The sequence below is a fragment of the Ixodes scapularis genome, unplaced genomic scaffold (assembly GCF_016920785.2).
Source record: "Ixodes scapularis isolate PalLabHiFi unplaced genomic scaffold, ASM1692078v2 ptg000120l_1___fragment_3__unscaffolded, whole genome shotgun sequence".
NCBI lineage: Eukaryota > Metazoa > Arthropoda > Arachnida > Ixodida > Ixodidae > Ixodes > Ixodes scapularis.
In genome coordinates this window covers 157,087-180,505 of record NW_024609918.1, presented here as the reverse complement: position 1 = coordinate 180,505, position 23,419 = coordinate 157,087, and the positions used below count along the sequence as shown (strand labels likewise).

At 46.9% G+C, this 23,419-nt stretch overlaps 1 protein-coding gene across 1 annotated transcript; it reads right to left on the bottom strand.

Annotated features, from left to right (window-relative positions):
* Positions 1–19,334: 19,334 nt before the first annotated feature.
* Positions 19,335–20,302, bottom strand: LOC120850760 (omega-amidase NIT2-like). The gene has a single exon (XM_040223392.3). The coding sequence runs from the start codon at positions 20,261–20,263 to the stop codon at positions 19,448–19,450; it is 816 nt and encodes a 271-aa protein (XP_040079326.1). The 5' UTR covers positions 20,264–20,302; the 3' UTR covers positions 19,335–19,447.
* Between the last annotated feature and the right edge of the window lie 3,117 nt (positions 20,303–23,419).

Genomic DNA, 23,419 nt, shown 5'->3' with positions numbered 1-23,419 from the left:
GGCACACAATACTTAGACAGCATGCTTGCGGCTGATGTGGATTGCAGGAGGAGAATAACAGGACAACCAATGCACAGAAAATAGGTTGAGCACGACACAGAGCACGCACAGAGAACGATTGTCGCCGCCATGTTGAAATAAAAGGAAACTGAACCAGGCCAAGCTACAGTTTAGTACACAACGAAGCTGAAACAGGCCAAGCTTCAGTTTTAGTACACAACCAACATACTTCATTACAAAGAATTAGATAAATGTTAAAACAAAATTTTTTACGTTTAAATGTTCTAATGTATGTCGAATAAAACAGGAACATTCACTTTGCGTCAAATGAGTTTTGTCGTAACCACTCTCGTCGGAACCAGCGAACGTCGCCGCATCGCCATTGCCACTGTAACCAAAGCAGTGTTGCCAACCGTAGGGTAATTACCCTACTTGTAGGGTATTTTAGGCATTTTTGGTATATTGTACGGCTGTAGGGCCGTCAGGCCCTTTTCCCACTAAAAGTAGGGTATTTTCAGACGTTGCTTCTTACACGGCAAGCATTACAAAAAAAAAAAAAAGAAGCTGTTGCGCAAGTTTTGCATAGCTTTACAACCCGTGTGCTGCCGCACCACAACATCGTGCAAAACGAAAGAATTCAAGTTGCAAGACGTGCTAACAGAGAGAGCACCACACACCAAGGTGGAGTATGTAGGCTCCCGAAGTTGGAGAGTATTGGAGAGCTGGAGCAAGTGGGAGAGGTGGGAGGAGGTGGAGTTGCGCTTAGGAAGTTTGGAGCCAGAAGAGGTATCTGGGAAAGGGAAATGGTCCCGCCAATTTTTTTCTGATGACTGGTCCATCCGGCGGTCCTTGTTACACCTGCGAAGCACGTGGCACCGCGGGCGGAACCATCCCGAGCCCACCAGGACGGGTTTATATCGCATGAGCGAATGATGTTTTAGCGAACAGCGACATTTGAGCGAATCGACGTTGTAGCGAATACCGGGGACCGCGCTGCGCTTACGCCGTTTCGCGGCGACAGTCTGCGGCGGCTCATTACAAAAATGTGAACCCATTTGGCCCACCCGAAAACGCCGCTTCGCGGCGTCCGACTATTCGCTAAAGTGTCATTCGATGAAACGTGGGCGTTCGCTAAAACATCATTCGGTCAAGTGAGTGCATCCCGGGGACTGGAGGCGTTCACTTAAGCGTACAACGTTTTAGCGAACGAAGCCGAAACCATGACGTTTCATCGAATGACATTTTAGCGAATACGGAGAGCCGCCGGTTTCCTATCCTCCCCTGGTGTAAAAGCCTATGTTTGTCGAAATAGTACCTTAGTTTGACGAATCCCTAGGCGATACACTCAAAGAAGCTAATATACCGTTCGGATTAGCTTCCTTTTGTAATGAGCCGCCTTGTCTGACGCCGCGAGTGCTGGTTCCACGTAGCTCAGTTTTTAATTTCACGACAAATCGACTAAACATGTTGGTTTGGGATGTCTGCGCTCGCTACATCACTGTTGTGCTCTACACAGCGCACATGCAAGATACAGGCATGGTGTTCTAGAATAACGCAGGTATGCGCGTGCATGCGTGCCCTGTCGCTTTGTACTGTATTAATATTACCCTGTATCATCATAATTCATGCAACAGTATTATTTGAGCAAAAATGTGCCTCGTAGGGTAAAATGTAGGGTAATAAGAAACATTCGTAGGGTAATGGAGGGTTTTCTGGACGCTGCCGTGGGGTATTTTCGAAAAATAGGTTGGCAACACTGAACCAAAGTAAAAAACAAAGCAAGCTGCAAACTTTCGTGCGGTTTCAGGCCTTTAGGCTTTCATAAAAAACATCAAAGAACGTTCTTCGAAAAACAAAAAGTGTCCCAGGTGCCGGCGTGCCCATGGAACCAGCTGTGGGTTTGAGTCTACTCCGTGAGTACTCGCCCTTTCGTTTTACTTTTTACGTGCTTTCTTTTCGGAGCGTTTGTGACTTGTCCTTGTGCGTGTGTGCAGGAAGCGTGAAGGCGAACGTGTGCGGCTCCTTGTCGCACACGTGCTTTGCGCATTGGATGACCTTCGAGCTTTTCCCAAGGAAAACCCGAATCTGACCTGTCACTGAGCGAGCCGTCAGATTGCGGGAACGCACACAGAGGCGGAGGTCCCACCGAAGTCGGAGGGGTGGACGGGACTTCGTAAGTGTATCGGGGAGCTTTATCTCGTGGATCGGTGGACAAGACGAGTTCTACAAATCGGGTGGCGGCTTTGTACCACCTAACTAGGCGGTGTGTTTCGCGGAACCCGTGACTGCTAAAGGTACCCATTACGTGCTGGCGCTCGTATTTGCGCCCCGTTTGCTTTCACTGCGGGTGTTCGAATTCGTGTTCGAATCTCTGTTTTGATGATGTTGCTTGCGAAGAGTATAAAGAGTTCTATTTTGACTAGGGCACGGACTTTTTATACAAAGTGCTGTATATGTTGCACTTATTTGCTAGCTCTCTGGCTGCAGTTTATTGTGAAGGTTGTGGAAAAAAATGCGCATTGACTAGTTACAAAAAAAAGTATATATATATAATGTAATGTTGAGTACCGTCCAACGGCACTCTTGCAGAACGTTCACGTGCCATGCAATGGCACTCCACTCACGCCTTCAGGTGCTGTCCGAATGTCTTCTGTAAAGCGAATTGTCAAAACGAGTTTTTCGAAGTTGTAGCGTAGCTTAGTGGAAATTGTAGCGTAGCTCACCTTATAGGCAGTGGACCCGGGTTCGATCCACAGAGTGGGCCTACTTTTTTAATATTTTTCTCAAACATTTTGTTTTGTCGAGGCATTTGGCGATATTTACGACATTTCTTTTTTACCATTAACATTGGGAAAAAAAGGATGTTGTCAACGAAACTTTGCTTAACAAAATGGTATGGGCATCCGTTTGCGGAGGTACATGGGGGACAGCGGGGCTTGGTATGGGACAGAGGGGCTGGACGCTGCGAAGCGGCATGTGCAACGGGGCCAAGCAAGTTAATAGTTTTATAGTTAGCAGCCGCATACTGTCGCCGCGAGGCGGCATGAATGCAGATGGGGGGTTGGTTAACGAGCTCCCCAGGGATACACGTGCTGTTCGACTTTCTTTCGGACGGCACTTGTAGGCGCGGTGGAGTGCCGTCGGACGGCACTGTAGACAGCCAAAAAACAACAAAAAACGAGGTGTTTCGAACAACTTTCTTGAAGAGATCATGAACGGATTTTTCAACTACTTTCTCCTCAGTATATACATAAGCAAAGTGAGAAATCATGTGGTCGTATTTCACTGAAAATTCTGCCAGCAGTCTGAGAGCCGGCATGGACAAAGCCCTACATAAAATTCACACTTCACATTTTTGCAAGCGCCGAGAACCATGAAGGGGGCGAAGAGGAAAGCGATGGCGACCCTTTTTGCTATTGCTCAGCCGCACGACGAGGCACACTGCATGAAAGCGACAGGAGGAACCGATCAATGCGATGAGCGACGTTTTCTAGTAATTCAAGAACCGAGCAGCGTTACAGGCGACAGTGAGAAATCTCCGTCGCTGTCGCAGATGCTCGTCTCGTTGCTCACTAAATCGCTTACATGCGGTCCAGCGCCTTATTTGTCTGAAGGCGAGAGACACGTGCCACGAGATGCACGTGTCTCTCGTGGCACTTGGAGGCACTTGGGGGTGAGTGGCTGTGCAGCCACCACCGTGGCTGCCACTCACCTCCAAGTGCCTCTCATTTCAGGGCTACACTGCCATTTGCTTCCAAGTGCTGCACGTGCTTCCTGCTCAGGCGCTTTGATGCCACTTACGAAACTAGCACAAACTCATCAAGGGGTTTTAGGCGTAGCTAGCCATCCGGTGTGTTTGCCGCACCATTCTTCTCAGTGCCTCGGCAGTCCACAGTCACCATTGTTTTGCCCCCCCCTGGAAACAGCCGCCGCTGGGCCGGGCAAACACTGGCCGGTGGCGCCCAAGGAATACCAAGGACACCGCCCCCCGACCCGCGGGGGCATATTTTTAACTCGCAGGCGATACAAACCCTAGCAACGGTGCTCATGCCGGATTGGCTGGTTCGTGGAGATTGGCGCTGCCGCCGTCAACATAGGCAGCGGTCACAATGCCAGTTTCCGAAGCGGAAGCATAACTTAGTGGTACGATGCCTGCCTCATACGTATCAGACCCGGGTTCTATCCATAGTGTGGGCTTACTTCTTTTATGTTTTTTCCTCGAGCATTTTGTTTTATCGAGGCATTTGGCGATATTTACGACATTTCTTTTTTACGATTAACACTGAAAAAAAACAAAACAACAACAACAACAAAAAACAATGTTGTTGACGAAACATTGCTGAACTAAATCGTATGGGTTAATCGTTTTGTAATTAGCAGCCGCGGACTGTCGCCGCGAAGCGGCGAGAACGCAGGCGCGGGGTTGGGTTAACGCGCGGGTTAACGCGCTTCGAGTGATACACGCGCCGTCCGAATCCGAAATTTAAGTTCCCACGCGTTGCGAGCAGCCAATACGGCGTAAGCGTCTTTGCTAGGGAGTCTATCGCCTGTGCCGTAAAAGGCGCCAGTCACCAAAGCGCCCGGTGCACATACACAATTGGCCCTCTCCCTCCCCCCCCCCTCTTTTACAACGCCTACACAAACACACACACGCCGTAAAAGTTTGTGATGGACCGAATCATCCGAGCTTCAGATTTGGCAAAGTTCCGCACATGCCGAAATTTTGAAAGAAAGTTTGGCAAAGATTCGGCAAAAATTGGGCAAATGTCTGCGCACGCGCACGAACGCGTGCGCAGACATTTGCCATGGATCACGAATGAACGCCGCGCAGTCGCGCGGTTACCATCGCGCAGTTTAGTACAACCAGCGGTTACGGCGAGGTGTGGAGTAGGCGACATGGTAACTTTGCGTGTGTGAGCTTTTGCGAGTGTGGTTCTCTTTAGTATGTTCTGCCTCAAGAACAGAAGATCGACCTGTAATTTACGGAGTCCACTGCGCAAGCGACAAAGGATACGGTGCATTCTGGATAGTGTGATTTTCATTTTACCTTTCCATAGATCCAACGAGGTAGTTGAAACATTGACTGACAACTGACAATTACGATCAGTGTGCGCAGCCCACTGCCGTCAAACGGGGCACAGTCACGAGAGGTTGCCAGAATGTATGGGATGCTGCGTGCATCCTCGTCATAATGTGATACAGTGTAATCCACTTATAACGATACCAGATATAACGATATATCGCTTATAGCGATCAAATTTTTTAGATTTGTCAATTCTCCCATCGCCCCTATGTAAAAATAAACCATATATAACGATAGAATTATCGGCGACATATCGGATACAACGATAGAATTCTGGCCGCCCGGAAGGTGCTTATCACGAAAAATTTGCCTGGAAATTTGAGAAAAATTAAAATACTTGAAGCGAACGACATGAAAACTAGTAAAAATATCAAAAACCGGTCGGCGTGGAAAGATCCGCTAGGTGACGCGAGGCGCCGCCCGATTTAAAAAGTTCAGCCTCATCCTTCGGAACTAAGTGCTATCGTCATCGCAATCGCTGAAGGGAGGAGAGAAAGAGCTTGCTTGGCCGCCGCCGCGCAACGCTTCCTAGTTTTCCCCCGTTTCCGCACGTTCGTACGTTCGTGAGGTAAAAATGGCGCCGACTAAGCGCAAAGCGATATCTCTGGAGGTGAAGCAGCGAATTCACCGGGATTTCCGACAAGGATTCAAGGTTGGTAGCCTCGCAAAAAGATACGAGCTGTCTCAATCAACGATTTCTACAATCATCAAGGCTGGAGATGTCTTGAAGAAGGCTGGCACCAGCGGTCACGACGACCAGCGAAAGCGGGTTAGGGATCCTTTGTACGGCGACGTTGAAGACTCCCTGTACCAGTGGTTCTTGACCACTCGCAACCGGAACGTGCCCATAACTGGACCTATTCTTGCCGCAAAGGCGAAGAAATTTGCTTCCCTTCTGGGACGGGAAAACTTCGAACCCGGCGGAGGATGGATTCAGCGGTTCAAGGATCGCCACGGCATCGTTTATAAAAACGTCGTCGGGGAGGCTGCCTCGCTGGACGTAAGAAAACCGAAGGCTTTTAATAAAGCCTTCGGTTTTCTTTGCCTCGGCTCGCGTTGTACGACCTGATTCACTCATCGCCCGTAAGTAACTTCTCTTTGTGTTTTTTTTTTGTCGGTCCAGATATAACGATAATCGGCTATAACGATTGGATTTTGCGGTTTTCTCAATATCGTTATAAGTGGACTGCACTGTACATGTTTTCTCCTTTCTTTTCTTTCCTTTTTACGTACTTTCTGTAGTGTGTATATTCTGTACATTTATTTCTGTTTTGTTATTTCATATGTGGTGGCGGGCTGCCAGCAGACATGTAAGTTTTTTTGCGGCTGAAGTTAACCTTATTTTGTTATTCCTTTTACTGAAAACACCATTTGTGGGCCCTCAACACATTAGGTTAACCTTGAACATTGCTGGTCGAAGCGCGAAGAGGGTGGAACGGGGAAAGCGAGGACGGGGTAAATGAACGCGGGGTTTTCGAAACGTGGGGCTAATGACGCGGGGCTTTTGCGACAGGGATTCTGCACTCGGAACAATCGTGCTACACACGGAGGAAAGCAGGCGGAAAGGCTCAGAAGCTCGCAGACGACCAACACGTTCGTCACCTCTTCGCAGTCCGTATTGCAAACGCTGCCCATAATACCGCATGACCCCGATCCAGCAGTCGGAAACTCTCAGTAGTGTACGTTTTTGAGAGTAATTTCTAATGTATCCCATTACCTTTTGATGCAGTTAATTTAGTAATGTAATGGATTACCCTGGTGGCGTTAATAGTAAATAAATCCGCAATTCCTTTTTTGGTTCACATGAACTGAAGAGCGTGTTGGTAAAATTGACTGACCACAGAAAGAATAAAGCAAACTCGGGACGAAGGACGACAAACATTTCTTTCAGAAGAAATGTTCGCCGTCCTTTGTCTCGAGTTTGTGTTATTCTTTCTGCAGGGCAGTCCTTTTTGGCTTTTCGGGCATCTTTTTTTTTATCTCCCTGGATATCGACAAAAAAAAAAAAGCACTTTCTGCATTTACGTCTCCCCTCCCCCCCCCCCCCCAAAAAAAAAAAAGAATTAAAATAAAGCGTATTTAAAAAAATCAGGAAAAAGAAAACGGGCGCCTAAGAGCCGCACTCTAGAATAAATCAAGAAACGGAAGATGCAAACGTATGCCACAAGAAGCACGCAAATCAGTTCGTGGACTGTGCCTTATTGGTGGAGTAAAACATTCCCGTGAGTTGTGGAAAATCATATGTGGTATAGACGGGTAGATGTACTAACGAATTCGGTGACCAGCCAGGTTTGAAGGTGCAGATGCACGTCCAGACCGAGTATTCCAGAGGTCCACTTCCGCAATCGGAAAAGGGCCAGGTCGTCAGAGTCCGAAAGAGATGGTGGTTTAAGAAGGCAAAAGTCGTCGCCAAGACACGCCCGAGGTCGTACCAAGTTTTAACCGAGGACGGCAGGGTTATTCGGAGGAACAGGCAACATCTGCTACCGACAAGCGAGCCTTTTGGACCGAACACACTGCAAGATGACACCCCGGACGAGGAAACTCATACAGACTTACCGTCCGTGGCATCACAGGCCACCAGCGGCAAACAAGGCCTCCTATGCGACTACACTATGACTAACTTTAATCAAGTGCCTTAATGTGTTCTCTCTTTTTTTTATTTTTTTTTTAACTAACGTGATCGCAAGACATTTTTATAAAAAAAAAGAAAAAAAAAAGAAAAAAACAGGGGGGGATGTATCGTATTGCGCTATACAAGATAGCCACGTGACGAAGCGATGAAGTGCTCGCTCTACCAACGCGAGCGCCCGGGACATCGTTCGGAGCTTTTGGGCTGAATGGACACACGCTGGACACTGTGGGACATAACATCGAACTGGTAATGATGTCGCAATAATAAACATCGATACAGACGGGTAGATGTACTAACGAAAGGGCAAGAGAACATGCATGGTCATTAAGACAGTCCCCGTTGGGCTATCTGACAGAGCACTGCGATAGGTACCCGGCATTGGAAAGAATAACAATTCTCGGGAATTACGCAGACAAAACGGCTTGATAAATTTACGAGGCATTTCGTATTAGCAAGGAGAGAGCACATGTGACACTGCTCCGTCACTGCACCTGACTGGTAAAGAGCTTTTTTTTCTGTGCGAGGAGCCAGTTAGGCGGAATTAAAACTATGCTTTTTTCAATAAACTTTCAGTTGTGAGTGCTCCACGTCTTTGTCTACTTCTTCGTCCTTGTGTATTCGGCGCTTCCGTCGAATGTAGTTGTAAATCTTGCTTTTTTCTTGTCTCCCCACTTCTTTTTTTTTTCCATCGAGACCAGACCTGTACACGTTACTGCAAAACTGTAAGGAATTACATTTACAATTACTCAAGGCTAAATTGTGATTTTTTACAATTATAATTACTCTCTCATGAAAGTAAGTGACCGTTACTCCCAAAAGTAATCCGTTACTTTCGTGGCGTTACTTTCAACACTATTTTCCTCAATTAAGAAACAAAAAGGAAGAAGGTTATTCAAGTTCTTACTGTTGCCGCCTGTCCCATTTATTGACCTTCAGTATTTTGGGCAACAGCTGGCTCTCGAAAGTCTCGTCAGACATATATTGCGTTATTTCTTACTGAAGATGTCAACTGCTACGCTGAGCACCATTTGAACTTAGGCACTGGATGGGATTGCTGTATTGTGCCTAACGAATATTTAATATTGAGCTTTTTCAGCCAAGAAATGTAAGTACTATTTAGCTCGAAGATAGGGCAAAGCTTTATCGTTGCAGCCGTTGCCTGATATTCGAGTCTTAGTAGAGTTGGTAACAGTAAGGCGATAATTAAATAATAAAAAAAGGTTTGTCTCGATATCCTTCTTTCTTTGGTTCTGAGCAGGTCAAGCCTCGGTTGGTGCGCATTGGAGAATAAGAAAACGTTTTTAGGATATAAATATAAGTAATAGAAAAAAATAATCAGAACGTCGGTTAAAACAAGGAAATGTAAACGCGCGTTTGCCGAGTGTACCTCGTGTGTACGTTTCTTGATGCCGTTCAAAAAAGCACGGAGCACGGACCGATTGCAGTTTACTCCGGTTATCTACAGATAGACTTCCGCTGCTGCCACGGGCAGCGAAGGGCAGAGAACTGAGCCTCACTATGGTCCCACTCATGAGTTTCACTCTCTCCTCAAGCCCAGAATCTCAAGACTACGTCAGTCACCATTATGTTTTATTTTTAAAGATCTCTGCTTGAGGTAAGATGCGTCGTGCTGGGATACAAACAGCGAAAAAAAAAAAAGGAAGACAATTATTGATTTCAGAGTGATCGCAAAAAGCTGACTCACAAAAAAGTGACTGAGATGCGGATAACCTGGCTGAAATTGACAAATAAAGTTGGCCAGCCCTAGAAATTGAACCACAAAAAAGTAAGTAGCTTTCAAAACAGGTTCAAATAATGTGAAAGAAGCAGAAAAAGATACATCCTGTCTTCCAAGAGAAGATGATAAGTGTGCAGCAACCAACGAGGATGCTTGTGGCAATGACGCCTTCACATATTGTTACATCCCTTTTAGTGGATTTTATGGCAGATGGAGCGTTGTCTCGTGTTGTGACATTATGAAAATGGTCGTAGTCACTGTAACCAAGAAGGACATTGTTAATTCTTGTCTGTGCACTTACCGCCTCAAGCTTCTGGAAGAGGCATACAATCACTTGGTGTCCTCCTCTCCCCGCCTTCGATCGCAAAAAAAAAAAGACTAAAAAAGCGGATATAACTTGCCCCCACCCCCTTTTTTTTTGTAGAAATGTTTATTTGGATTTTTTGACATTGTTGTTAGGGTGTAAAAAGAAAATAGGTTCAGGGGCTTGGTGTTGCAAAAAAAAAAAAGGCTTTACAGAACTGAAGAGTGCCAGCCTCCCTTTGCGCTGGCCAATGCGCGTGACAGTGTCCACTGCGCTCAACTTCACCAAAATAAAAACGACCTTTTCTTTAGAAGGGGGAGGGGGGGGGGGGCTGGTCCTGAAAAAAAATGTAACGGATTACAAGGAATTCGTTACGTAAAAAATGTAAAGGAATTACTTTAAACTTACTCTAGAAAAGATGTAATTAATCCGTTATTAAATTACCGATAAATGTAAGGCCCGTTTCAGACGGGGCAACTTTTACAGCAATTTCGAGGTTGCTGGTGGGTTGTTCCCTAGCTTTCCCTAGATCTGCACGAATTGCTGAGAACGGGTCCGGCTCGAACGAGCGAGCAACTCGGAGCAATTCGAAGACGTTTGAAACGGCTGCAGCCAATCAGGGACGCGATATTTTCACGTGACACTCCTGTGGTTGTGTTGATGACAGCTAAAGACTTAGTTCTGGTTTGAAATGGATAGTTTTCGGAAATAAACAGTTTCAAAAAAATGAATTAGTATTCTCAACGCCGTTCAAAGATATAAGAACGCGTTTTTAGCGCGTAGCTGGGCGTCTAGATAGTGAAAGAAAAATCTAATTTAATGATGATGATGGCAAGTCGGGACAATTCGGTTGCTGCGTGTAAACGCGGGCAGCCCATGTTGCTGGTGTTGCGACGTCAAGTTGCTGTGCGAAATTGCTCTGTCTGAAGCGGGCCTAAGGGATTACAAGTAATTTCGTTACTTTTAACGGATTACGTACAAGTCTGATCGAGACTATGCGCTTTTTACAGGGGGGAGTAGTGCCACGCGCGTCTCCAAGCAAGCGCGCCCATGGCCGGATGGCTATCAATCTTGTCTTCCACGCAGAGGGCCGAGGTTCGAAACCTGGGAGCGGATGCACCTTTTTGGTATTTCTGAAAATGTCGCGTTCCGGTAAATTAAAAAAAAAGAAAAAAACACCTCTTGCTTCTTTGATGTTCGAATGTTATACGCGCCGAATCTTCGACGCCGACTGACTCCGGCTCGCGTGGCGAGCCGGAGTCAGTCTTTCGCCAGCGCTCGATCCTCCTCCTATGCCGACATCGACGCCCGCGACGCCTAGGTATGTCATATTTTGTTTACAACAAGTTCGCCCCTTTAAACCTTTAGTTTCTTTATTTCACCCCTGCCTTGCCGTTTATCCTCGGTGACAATACACTCCGCTCCAGCATAATCAATCACCTTAACGCGATTAATTTGCTTACCCTCATCAACTTGGCTTTCTTAAATATATTTCTTGCGAAACCCAACTTGCCGAATTTACTGATGACCTGCTTGTTAACATGAAAGACAATTCTACCAAACAGATGCCATATTCCTGGATTTTCCAATGCTTTCGATCGAGTGCCTCATAATCGTCTTTTCTCTAAGCTTTCGGTACTTGGCCTTGACGCAGCCATCGTCTCTTGGATTCATGATTTTCTTACTTCCTGAGTAAAGTTCACAATAGCTAATAATCATAAATTACCCTTGATAAACGTAACTTCTGGTGTTCCCCAAGGCGCAGGACTTTCCCCGCTTTTATTTTTTGGACACATAAACGACCTTGCGTGTGGCATCAATTAAATATTCAGACTGTTCTCGGACGACTGCGTCATTTTCTACCCGATCTCAAACCTCTCTGATCATCTTACTCTACAAAATGACCGAACACGAATCGGCGCTTGGTGCGATAAATGGCTTATGACTCTTCAGCGTGACAAAAGCAAACTTATATCATTCACACGAAAAAATCTGCTATGCTTTATCCAAACTCTTCGAGCGACGTTGTATTTGGCACTACATCATTATATAAGTACATTGGTGTTCATTTGGTTCTTTCGCTTTCATGGGTTCAGCATATCGACAATATGACCACCAAAGCACCATGCACCCTCAGATACTTAAAACGCCACCTGAAATCAGCACCTTCTCACCTGAAAAAACTTCCGTACATAACGTATGTCAGCCCGAAACTCGAAGTTACATCGTCCATCTGCTATACTTCAGAAACCTTCCTCGCCGATAATCTTGATGCAATCCAAAACCTTGCACCTCTATTTATTAGATCAACATAGTCCTACGACGTCAGTATCACACAACTTAAACAAACCCTAGAACTTTCATTATTATCTGACCGCCAAGTAACGTCTCGAGTGTGTCTCATACATACATTTCACAACAAATCACGTCGATATATGACACACTTCTTTCCCCTCGCCTCAACCACAGTGTCTGTATCAAATGTATATAACAGTGAAAACACTAGCCTTTGATACCTCATTTTTTTCCACAGGGTATAACTATCCCTTGGAAATAGTACGTATTTCAGAACCATACATTTTCCTCCAGCCAGTCACTTAACATTTCTGCTACACCCCCCCCCCCCCCCTGTCCTACCAGTATGCCACTGTATGTTGTTTTTATTACTGTTGTTTCTACTTTTGTTTTACTTTTTTCTTTTTGTGTTCAAAATATGGTATTATGTTCGCTCACATCCCCCCTTCCCTTATGTAATGCGCCGGAGGGCCCTTAAGGAGAGATAAATTAAATAATATTACCGTCAATACTGAAATTCAAATATGAGCCCCAAAACCATAATTAAAAAAAGTTAATTAAGAAATTTTAGTGAATTACGCAACTTGCCGTGACAATTATCCCCTCATCTGATGTCCGTAGAGCCTGATAAAATACATGGTGAAGAAATAACTGGTCTAACTCTCACCCCCTATTAAAAATATTCGAGTTAACATATTAAGGAGTTTCAGGTATAGTTTACGTCCGCATGGCACTTGCCGTGCCTTCTTCAAGTAGGGTGCACCCAACGCTACATTCAGATGTCTCTAAACTTCAAAAAGATAGGTAGAAAGGGACACGGAGAAACACTAGCTGCTACTTTTCTAGTCGTTGTTGACAAATTTATTATTTTTGTCATATGTACTAAGCTCTGGGAGTCCGTCCAAAGAGGCGTATAACTTTGAGATAACTCTTTATTCGCATTTTTAGTGCTCATCCTGCCCTTAGCTTATTTCCTGTCTTGGCGTTACCATATCTGGCCTCATGAAAGGGATAGCCTATCATGATTCGCCTACAGAAAGTTCCTGAAAGTAACTGACATGCTTGCCTTAGCGGGGACAAACATAAAAAAGCAGCTAAATAAGCAAATAAAACCTTTTTGTGGTGTTCTCTTATTTCGTTCCAATTAAAGGCCGACCTACACAATCGTCTTCTGCAGGGCAGAAAACAGGTTCCCAGTTTCCTTCTTTCTCTTCCCTCCTGCACTCTTCGCCCCTCCTGTCCACACTTAGCGGGTCTCTGAGTTATTCCCCGCCGGAAAAGCAAAGGTTTCCGTCTTTCTCGAAAAGAGAGGAGGAACTGAGATAGCGTTTTCTCCTTTTTGACTGCCCGTCGGTCTTTAAGGGCGGTCCAAACCAGGCCACAAAACGGGCCCGCAAATTCCTGCCATTTTAGCCCAGAAACGCGCGGGAGTGAATGGACGAGAAGCGTGTTGGGACGCCGAAGGCAGAAAGGTTGAGAGGGAAAGGAAAAAAACGCAGACCCCGGGTTGAAAAGGCAGTACAAGCTCCCTTTGTGGGATTTTTGAATGGCTTCGAGGGAGAGAATACAACAGAAGCAACTGCCTCTTAGCTTCCCTGCGTCGTCTTGTTGGGTTCAGGAAAAGCAATTATCGCACCTCACCCCTCCCCATTCAGCTGAAGGTTTGCGAGGAGGGCAAGAAGGTTCTCTTTGGCTCTCTCCGGGGCCGAAAAAAAGATGATAATTTTAAATTAGGACCCGGAAATAAGGAACAGCAAAACGTCACGTTCACGTGACCCTTGAGGTCACTCCTTTTCCGCCGGAATTCTCCGGGACCCGTTTTCTCGTGTTTTGCGGGTTGATTTGGACCGCGCTTTATTCTTTTATTGTCATTTCGAGTCTGCATCTTTGGTTCTGACTTGTTTCGTGTTCAGTGTTAAACGGCTCCCGCTTGAAGTTTTCAATCGGTTCGACTTTGCGCTCGAGTTACCAGTAAAAGATTCGCGCGATTATTTTTTCAAGGATTGGGAAATGTATTTGAGGTAACGAGTACAAGATACTAAGAAATGTAATTAAGGTACAGTAGCAAACTTCGATCAAAGGTATTTGCGAGATATCGAATTACTACCAAATGTAATCAAATGCAGTATCTTGAGAAGAGTATTTGGGATATGTAAGAGTCTGCATAATCATGCTTTATGATATGAATTTTGTTTTTACCAGACAGGGTTTTTAGCCTACGTTTTATTCAGTGTAAAAACATGTATCGTGAATAAAGGTATTCTCTCAAAAACTGATGTACAGAAGGAGCTTTTATTTAAGGACGTCGGCGTGAAGAAGTACCAGAGTTATTTTGAAGATATTATAAGTTTATGGGCTGGAAAGTAAATTTAAACTTGTCTTCATTATAAGGAGTAGCTAAGCGTGTGTCGTATGTGCAGCCCATCCAAAAGCTCCCCGTAACGAAGTATAACGAACCATGACGCGCGCATAATGCACGCACTAACGATTCTGTGATCCCCGGGTTTGTCAAAATGATTGAGGCAAGTTTATTTATTGCATGACCAACGTGACAGGTCAGGCATGCAGAGAAGAAAAATGCTTCAGACAGTTTCTGCAGGCTTTCGTTTGTATGATGCATTAGCAGTGGACCGCGGCTCATGGATCTTCGCATGTCGGGGTTGGCAGGCGAGCCAGAGGTAGTAGGCCGAGCAGCTTTACCCAGTGTGCTTGTGGTAATATTTTTCAGTGACCCAGTTTGTCAGGTGTGCCTACACGGAAGTGCATCAGCACAGTAATTAGCTCTTTGAATGAAAACAATGGCGGACTTCAATTGGGTTTTCCTCTCCACTTATCCCAACTATAATTGCTGCGATGTAATTGGTTCTTTGTTTGTGAGAGCCTGTGTTGGATACCTTTTCCCTGCACAAAAATTTGATCTAGAGCGTTCTACAAAAACAAAATGTGTTTGTATTGTTTTGTTGCCTATCTGGTTACAGGTGTTCTTCGGGTCGGAATAGGGTATCCTCGATGTGCTTTTACTCAGCACTTTCGGGTTCTAAGTCGCGGTCGCACTTCTATCACAGCACACAAAAGACAGACTGCATACACTGTCTGAGGTGTGCTTCTTCCTTGTACTGAAAGAAATAGTCCCCATTTATCCTCGCAATTTTACCGGGACAAAGAAGCTTCTGAATCAGTGACAGTCTGTGCGAGTATACTCGGGCCAGCCTAAGACCAGCACACCTCTGCAAAATCATGAATATTCCAACCCGATCCCATTTCATGACCTCTTTAAGTCCTTACTCGCCACTATCCCTGGAGTTTAAAGGGACCACGCGGTAAAAGCAGGATGGAATGTTTATAATTTTACACAAGCTTACTGGCACTAGTGAGACCCAAGTATGTACGCACAGGGTGCGGCCCTAAGTACCGACACAGTTGGCAAGCCTTGCATATTTCCATTTCCACACTTGCATACCTAAAGCTGGGCACGCAAAAGTAGTTTTGGAAGACGTTTTGAATTTTTTTTTTCTCAAAGCTGAAGTCGTAGGCGGTAGAACATTAAATATATACCAAAAACGTCCGACGTGCATTTCCTATGGTCTATACCGGATGTTCGTCGTCTGCAAACCAGTGTGGGGTTTGTGAGCTTACACTGGTTTGTGAACTTGCTCCCAGGTGGTCATTGCTCACATATTTCGTTAAATGCATTAATTATCGAGATTATCTTGCTCACCGCTAGCCCCTCGGTTCTTTATTTATTCTTTATTCAGAGATTACCCCCAGCAGTGCGCGAGGGCGTTACAGTGCTGAAAAAAAATCATCTTGACTGCACACTTGTATCGTTTCGACAAAAAAAGAAGAAAGAGTTGGCATGCATGTTCGTCCTGGCGTGGCACTCTCTAGTTTTGATAGCATGATCGTTCCGTTTAGAAATGTAACATGGTTCTTATAAATAAGTTTCACTGTTAATTCAAGTTTGGCGGTGATGCTCTCGCTGGGGCCGTGTCTTGGACCGAATTAGGTATTCGGTCCTTTTTCGTCGGTGATGGCTGACGGACATGCACTTCAGTTCGATCTTGCAAACAACCTATGACGCTGGGAGGGATTCATGATTTTCAAACCAGTACCTGGCAGTTTCTTCCACGACAAGTATACATTCTGCAGGTGCTGGTCGTCTGTGCACCCATTGTGGCGGGCGACAGGGTCATATTGTTCAATCCAGTCTTCGACGTCTTCATACACCTTACCGTGAAAGGGCATTGGAGTGCCAGGTGCGACGGGCATGCAAACAATGGTGGGAGCGGACGCGGTTTGGTGCTACGGGTTTGTCATTGATGGCTTAGTCCGCTTCGGTTTTTCTGGCAGGAGGCAAAATTCCGGTGGTTATTCTTGGTAGCAGCAACTGACTCAGATTTTAGGTTCTTTGTGGTCTATTTGCGGGGTTCGCTCTTGTGGGACTCGCTCGTCTTGCGGTTTCTCTGCGGGGCTCGGAATTGAACTTGGTCCACGGCTCGCTGGGGGTGTAAGAAGGCGGGACAGCCCGCCACACTAGTCATGTTGTCGGGCAACTCGGCTGAGGAGCCGCAAGGGGCACACAAAGTGAAGGGCTAAGGTTAAAATACCCAGCACCTTCACCAGAACATACGATAACAGCCTAGTATGGCTTGAAACTTTCCAGAATAGTAAAGATTGATACAAGGACTGGACCAAGCATTCGTGACAATATAACAAAATTGACACAAGAGAGTTTATCCTGACCAGTAAAGAAGCTGCATTGCTGTAGTGGCATTATGTCCGAATAAGTGAACTCTTTCGGGGTTTCGACGACTGCCGTGGACGAACTGAACTGAAATAGATACGGGATCACTTTTCTGGTGAGGAGCCGTTGCAGGCTATCGCCGCGAAGCGGTGTTAACGGGTGAGCTGGGTAGGTAACACGCGCCCCAGTGATACACGCGCCATCGAATGTCCATACAGCTTGCAATTCGCGTAACGAGTGTTGATACAACGTATGTATCAACGAAACGTGCGGTATACCATCGGATTCAATACCAACTGCAACACCTGTGCTCTGTGAAAGTGCACGTCTACGCCAAGAAAATTTAGGAAGCAGCACAGCATCACCTAGCACGGCACAGGAACTACTAGCTTGAACGAAGCTCTTCGGTGCGCTGCAAACTTGTGCACCGTGAAAGTGCACGCCTAAGCCGGAACAATTTGGGAAGCAGCACAGCACCACCTAGCACGGCACGGGAATTACCAGTTCTCCTTTGCGCCGCACAACCAAAGTGAGCCTTCGGTCGTTTAAACGAAGCGGCACCATGATCGTACACTGCCAAGTACGACTCACGCAATTTCCATAGCTTAATTGTGTATTCAAATATATTACACAGGCTTCACTGAAGACCTCAAGGTTCCTATGGTCAACAAGAGCATAAAACGCGTCGCGTTAAAATTTATCCTTGCGATATCCGAATCAATCCGAGGTTCCAGTTACGCAAGGCCGATTGTTCCTTTCGGGGTAGTATCAGCAATATCCCCATCGATCACCAGCGAAAAGCATACCGTTCCTTGGTATTTCAGCGTTAAACCTATGTGAGAGACCACGCTGAACGCTGATGTAGATTTCAACCAGCTTCATGTGACAGCTCCCGCATCTGAAATCAACTCGAACAGACCAACGACAACGAACAACGCATCGGACATGCCGATGATCCTGCCCAGATATATGGTCAGTAGCTGCCTGTGCGCTGCCATCTTTTCTGGGATGTCACGTATATGATTTGGTCACGTGACGAGCAGTCACTTTTACGTACAATGGCAGTGGCCTGTAGTGGGTCACTTTCTAGTGCACACCGGAACTCCGGTTCATCGCTGGCCCCTCTACCTCGTTGCGTCGACGCACTGTTGCTCGCTCCTGTGCCGTCGACGCTCATCTTTTCTTTTGTTTCTAGGCATAGGTTCGCCGATTAAATCTTTATTTTTTTTGTTGTTTTAAGCTTGACAATCCGTTCCCATCTGCTACAATATATGTATGTTGCAAACAGTTTGTTTAATCCCACAGATGTACACTAAAGCAGCTGTGCTGTCGGGGATCCCTGAAGCGTACGCTGGCCTGCACTTCGACCTTGATACATTTCATGTCGCAGTCGTCGTACCTGAATCGGCTTCGCAGTGTTTTCTCCTTCTAAAATAAGGCGCTCGCACGCGTGCGTACCTCGAGCGTCGATCAAAGCTGTGCACGGAAATTCCTCGCTTCCGAAATCCCACAGAATGTTGACCCCGAGAAGAGAAGTTTCGCCGATCGTCGCAAACCTCACACAGCGCGGTCGTGTGCTCACTCGGAAAGAGTGACTGAATTCGCGAAGTCATTGTGTCGTCTGCGAGCACGACAAAACCGGCTGTGAAACTTTATTTCGGGCTCTTGTCATCACTTATGGTACTGAGACGATAAAAAAGTCTTCATGATGAGATATTGAGAAGACACAATGCTTAGAAAAAAGTTTACTTTTTTATCAGCAATTTTTAACCTCACGTCGAGCCCCTATGCGTTTGTCCATAACAATGGCCCTAGCAACGGTTTGTTTGGAGCGGAGCTCTATGTTGTGACGTCATCACTTATGGGGTCTATTTCGCAGTGGAGATTCCGCGATGGAAATTTTGGGGAACGCCAGAGGGGCTGCAGCCAGCAGGCTGGTCAGCTGTCCCCACACTATTTAGAAAGCCTACATTACAGAGAGTTTCCAACTACTTGATCGTGGTCACGTATCGTACGAACCGCGTTTTCAATACGCGTGCAGCGAGCAGGCGACAAACGGTTTTGGTCGTCTATGAGAGTCCCCATCTTTCCGCATGCTTTCCTCCTCGCAACGTGAAAACGCGGCGCGTGCGCGCCTGTGGCTGATCCTCACAGGAGGCATATGTCCGCCGTTAAATTACCATACATTCCATGGTTTGACATGGTTTCTCTCTACAATGTTGGCTCTTTAAGAATGCTCATCGCGCCTCGCGCTTATCTTTCTCATGGCGCGCATGCGGCGCCCATCACACTTCCCTTCTAGCCATCATACCAATACACCGACATTTACTCTATATTTATTGACTCAAAATTCACCAAATAACATTTCTCGGGTAACAGAACAGTGGCATTGCTTAAAAAAGCGACAATAAAAAAAAAAAAAAAACACGCACATAAAATATTTAGTGGACTAAATAACGTTTACGGACCCACAGGCAACGAAAACAAAGTAACACCCGCAAAGAATATTTTTATGCACCCACACATAAAACACCCTACAAACATCCGGATTTCCACCCGCAGAGTAGATGGCAGAGACTACTGCGCCGTCGACATTACACTGTGTCAGAAGGCACCACGCTAGTTTCCCCATGCCTGGGGACAACCTCTTAGTACAGGTCGTTCCTCCTCTGTTTGGCGAGGGGCAGCTGGCGCCTCACCGCATCCAAAAAGTCTATATCGACATCAGCAAGCACGATCTCTTCATCGACCCCAGCCGACCGGATCACCTTGCCAGTGGGATCTACCAGCACGCTGTGTCCCCAGAGGACGTAGTATGCCGTTTCGTCCCTCGAGGGCGACACGGACGCCACGTATACCTGGTTGTCGGCCGCCCTAGACCTCGAGACCAGCTCCCAGTACAACGGTCCGGTGTACATGTTGAACGCTCCCGGATACACCAGCAACTTGCAGCCGAGCCGCTCGTACAGTTCGGCAAAAGACGGGAACGCCATGTCGTAGCATACTGCAACGCCCACTTTGCAGTACGGGGTGTCAAAGGTGGTCACTTTATCGCCCGGCGTTAAGAAGCCCGCCTCGCTGAAGGTGAACTTGCTGGGGACATCGGTCGCATAGAGATGTACCTTGCGGTGTTTGGCCAGCAGCGAACCGTCCGGTCCGTAGGCCAAGCAGGTGGTGTAGAGTTTGTCGTCCTCCCTCTCCGACAATGTCCCGCCGATGAGGTAGACCTGGTTTTCACGGGCCCAGCGTGAGAGCATCTCGCTGGATTTTCCGGGAATCGGCTCGGCGTACTTTGCGATGTACTTCGGCTCGTACGGGAAGCTGAAGCATTCTGGAAGGCAGACCATCTTCGCTCCCGCAGACGCCGCCTCTTTGATTCGTTCACTGGCTCTTTCGAGGTTTCTCGAAATGTGGGGCGTCACCGCCAGTTGTAGCAGGGCAAGACGAAACTTGTTCATCGCCATGATTCGGGAATCGGAGGGAATATTCGTTTGGCTTCACGGTGTAGATTAAAGGGCGCGCGATGCAACGGAAACGATGTGCTGCCAGATGTGTATCATCCGGGTTGTGCCAGTTACAGGTGCGAGCGGGGAGCCTTTATGTCCCAGGCGCGGCGAGGCTTTTTAATTTGCGTTTGAAATCACGCGACAGCGACGCGGCCCCACCCGTTGAAGGAGACCTTGTAACAATTGCGGGGCTATGCTACGCTTCGCTTCCGATAAGATTAGTTGGTGCGGCGCGATATTGCATTTCTTTATTTTTGTCTGTTCCTGATTGGATGCAGGATCCTTAAAAGCAAGCTTCCTTTTGTAATAAAATAAAGACAGATCATTCTTCCAGCAGAGAGAGAGTCTGTCGGTTCCTTCGGCAGCCGTTCCGTCGTCGAACCGCCGGAAACGTAACAGCTGGTGGCAGCGGTGGCGGCGGTATGGAGCGCACGTCGGCGGCGGCCTGGTGCCCGATTTGTTGAGCGCACGATTTCCTTGCTATCATTGGGAGCCTTAGCTGGTTGAAATTAGCGGTAGTGTGATCTTTCACATTTCAAAGACTAGGCAGTCATGAATCTCACGTCGCTAACGAAACCCGAGCTCGTTATGCTAGCTCAAGAGGAAATTGTTGACGCAATATACAAATGAGGGGCAGCAGACGACGAAATAGAGGAATACTGGAAGGCGGTCTCTTTTCAATTACGAGAAAATAAAGTTGAACTAAAGTTAAGAGTTTCAGCTGCACAAACTTGAAGAAGGTGCAGCCGCATCTGAGGTCGCCACACGCCGCGAAAACTTCGACATGCGCGGTTTCATGCAGCCGTTTTCTGTTGGCAACGACATCAGCTTGTACCTCGTGAACTTCGAAAGGACATGTACGAATGCCGGATTTGAGAAGGACACTTGGTCGCAACGGCTCCTGACGTTGCTCCCAAACGAGGCTTCAGACGTAATCGCACGAATGACGGTCGAAGAGGCGCGTGACTACGATAAGGTGAAACTTCAGCTTAGGCAAAGATATAGTTTGTCCACGGAAGCCTTGAGACTCAAGTTTCGTAAAACAAGGCGTCAGCAAGGGGAGTCATACTCCGGTATTGCGTACAAAGCCATGAGCTTTCTGGAGGAATGGCTCAAAAGCGCGAGCGCGTATGGCGATAAACAGAGTGTTGTTCAGCTGATTGCACTTGAACAGTTCTACGGAACTCTTTCGGAACCGATGCGCCTGTGGATACAGGATAAGCCAAATGTAACTACTTTGCAAATGGCAGCTAATCTAGCTGATGAGTACTGCTCTCGTAGGCTGGATAGTTCGGAGGAACTGCAAAAAAGGAAACCTTCGGGACCGTTCAGAAAGTTTCAAAAAGGCTCAAAGGAAACAAGCTCGGCGAACGCGTCCGAGAAGGCAGAGAAGCCCCAAACGGCCAAGAAAGAGGAAGTAAAAGCTTCAAAGTTCGAAGAAAAGCGGCCGTTAATTTGCTAGTGCCAACGGCCAGGACATATCGCCGCGGGCTGCCGGCAAGCAAGCGTGTCTGTTAATCTGCTAACGGAAGAGAGTGACTTGCTACTGCCTTACACATACGATATGACTGTGAACGGCGTCAGCTGCAAGGTGTTGCGAGACACGGGTGCAACTCTTGATGTCCTTCACCCGTCATTCGTTCAGCCAGAACATTTCCCAGGGGCATGTGTATGGGTACGGCAGGCACTCGAACCAGACACAAATTGCTTGCCGGCACCGAAAGTTGAAATGGAAGGCCCCTTCGGCATGTTCCAGACGGAAGCAACCGTTTCCGATAAGCTCCCTGAGAAAATTCCTTACATTTTCTCCAACAAGTCCCCCCCAATGCGGGAATTACAAAATGCAGGGATGGAGCTAGACGTACAACCCGTCATGGTGATAACAAGGGCGCACACGAAGCGAATGCAGGAAGCTACCATGACGAATGCTGTCGCGGTATCGGAAGAAAATGACGCGAGCGAGACGGTCACCGCCGTTCCCTCTGCGTCTGAACCAGATCTCGACGATAGTGAGACCGCAACTTCTGAGTCAAATCGAGAGCTGATAAGCCCAGTCAGCGAAAACTTTCAGCTTTTGACGAAGGTTGATAAACGCACGCTAAGAAAGGAACAGGCAGAAGATGCGTCACTGCAATCGTGAAGAGCAGATTGATAAACGACTACTACTGGCCAATGTGCTTCAAAGACTCTGAGTACTGGGTACGCTCGTGCAATGTCTGCCAAAGGACGGGTCGACCAAATGAGAAGGTCAATTCACCTTTAGTTCAAGTACCCATAATTGGTGAACCATTCCGTAAGTTGGTGGTAGACATTGTTGGCTCGTCGCCAACTGCAGCAGGAAACAAGTACCTGTTGACGCTACTTTGTCCTGCAACAAAGTTCCCGGAAGCAGTCATTTTATCCGAGCCAAGCTCTACGGCAGTCTTTAACGCGCTGCTCGGCGTCTTTTCGAGAGTCGGATTACCAAGCGAAATCCAATGTGATAAGGGTTCGGTCTTTACCAGTGCGCTGACCACAACCTTCTTGGAGAAATGTGGCATAGCCATCCACCACAGCCCCGTGTACCATCCGCAGAGCTATTCTGTGGAGAAGTTTCACTCGGTAATGAAGCGCATTTTGCGTGCGCTTTGTTACGAAAAGAAAGCGGATTGGGACACAGCTGTTCCGGCAATGCTTTTCGCATTGCGCTCTGTCAGCCACGAGGCGACTGGATTTACTCCAGCAGAATTGGTTTACCGGCGCGCACTGAGATTTCCGTTAACCTTGTTGAAGGACAAGTGGGAAGACACATTCGTCGACAAGGGGATCGTCGAGTATGTGCTCACCCTGTTGAAGCGCTTGCGCGAATCGCAGGAATTAGTCGAGCTGGACATGACACAAGCCCAGCAGCGTGCAAAAAAGTACTACAACAGGAACGCTCGGAAACGAACGTTTAAGGAAGGTGACAAAGTACTGATTCTTAAGACTTCAAAGGCAAAGAAGCTTGAAGTAGCATGGGATGGTCCGGTGGTGGTGCAACGAAAGATTTCAAACACTAACTACTTGTTGACGTCTCCGGGCAAACTGAATGATGTAATCATTTATCACTGCAATTTAATGAAGCCTTTTCTCGAA

Excerpts from the sequence above, each read along its gene's own strand:
- LOC120850760 (XM_040223392.3), bottom strand. The coding sequence starts at position 20,263 with ATGGCGATGAACAAGTTTCGTCTTGCCCTGCTACAACTGGCGGTGACG.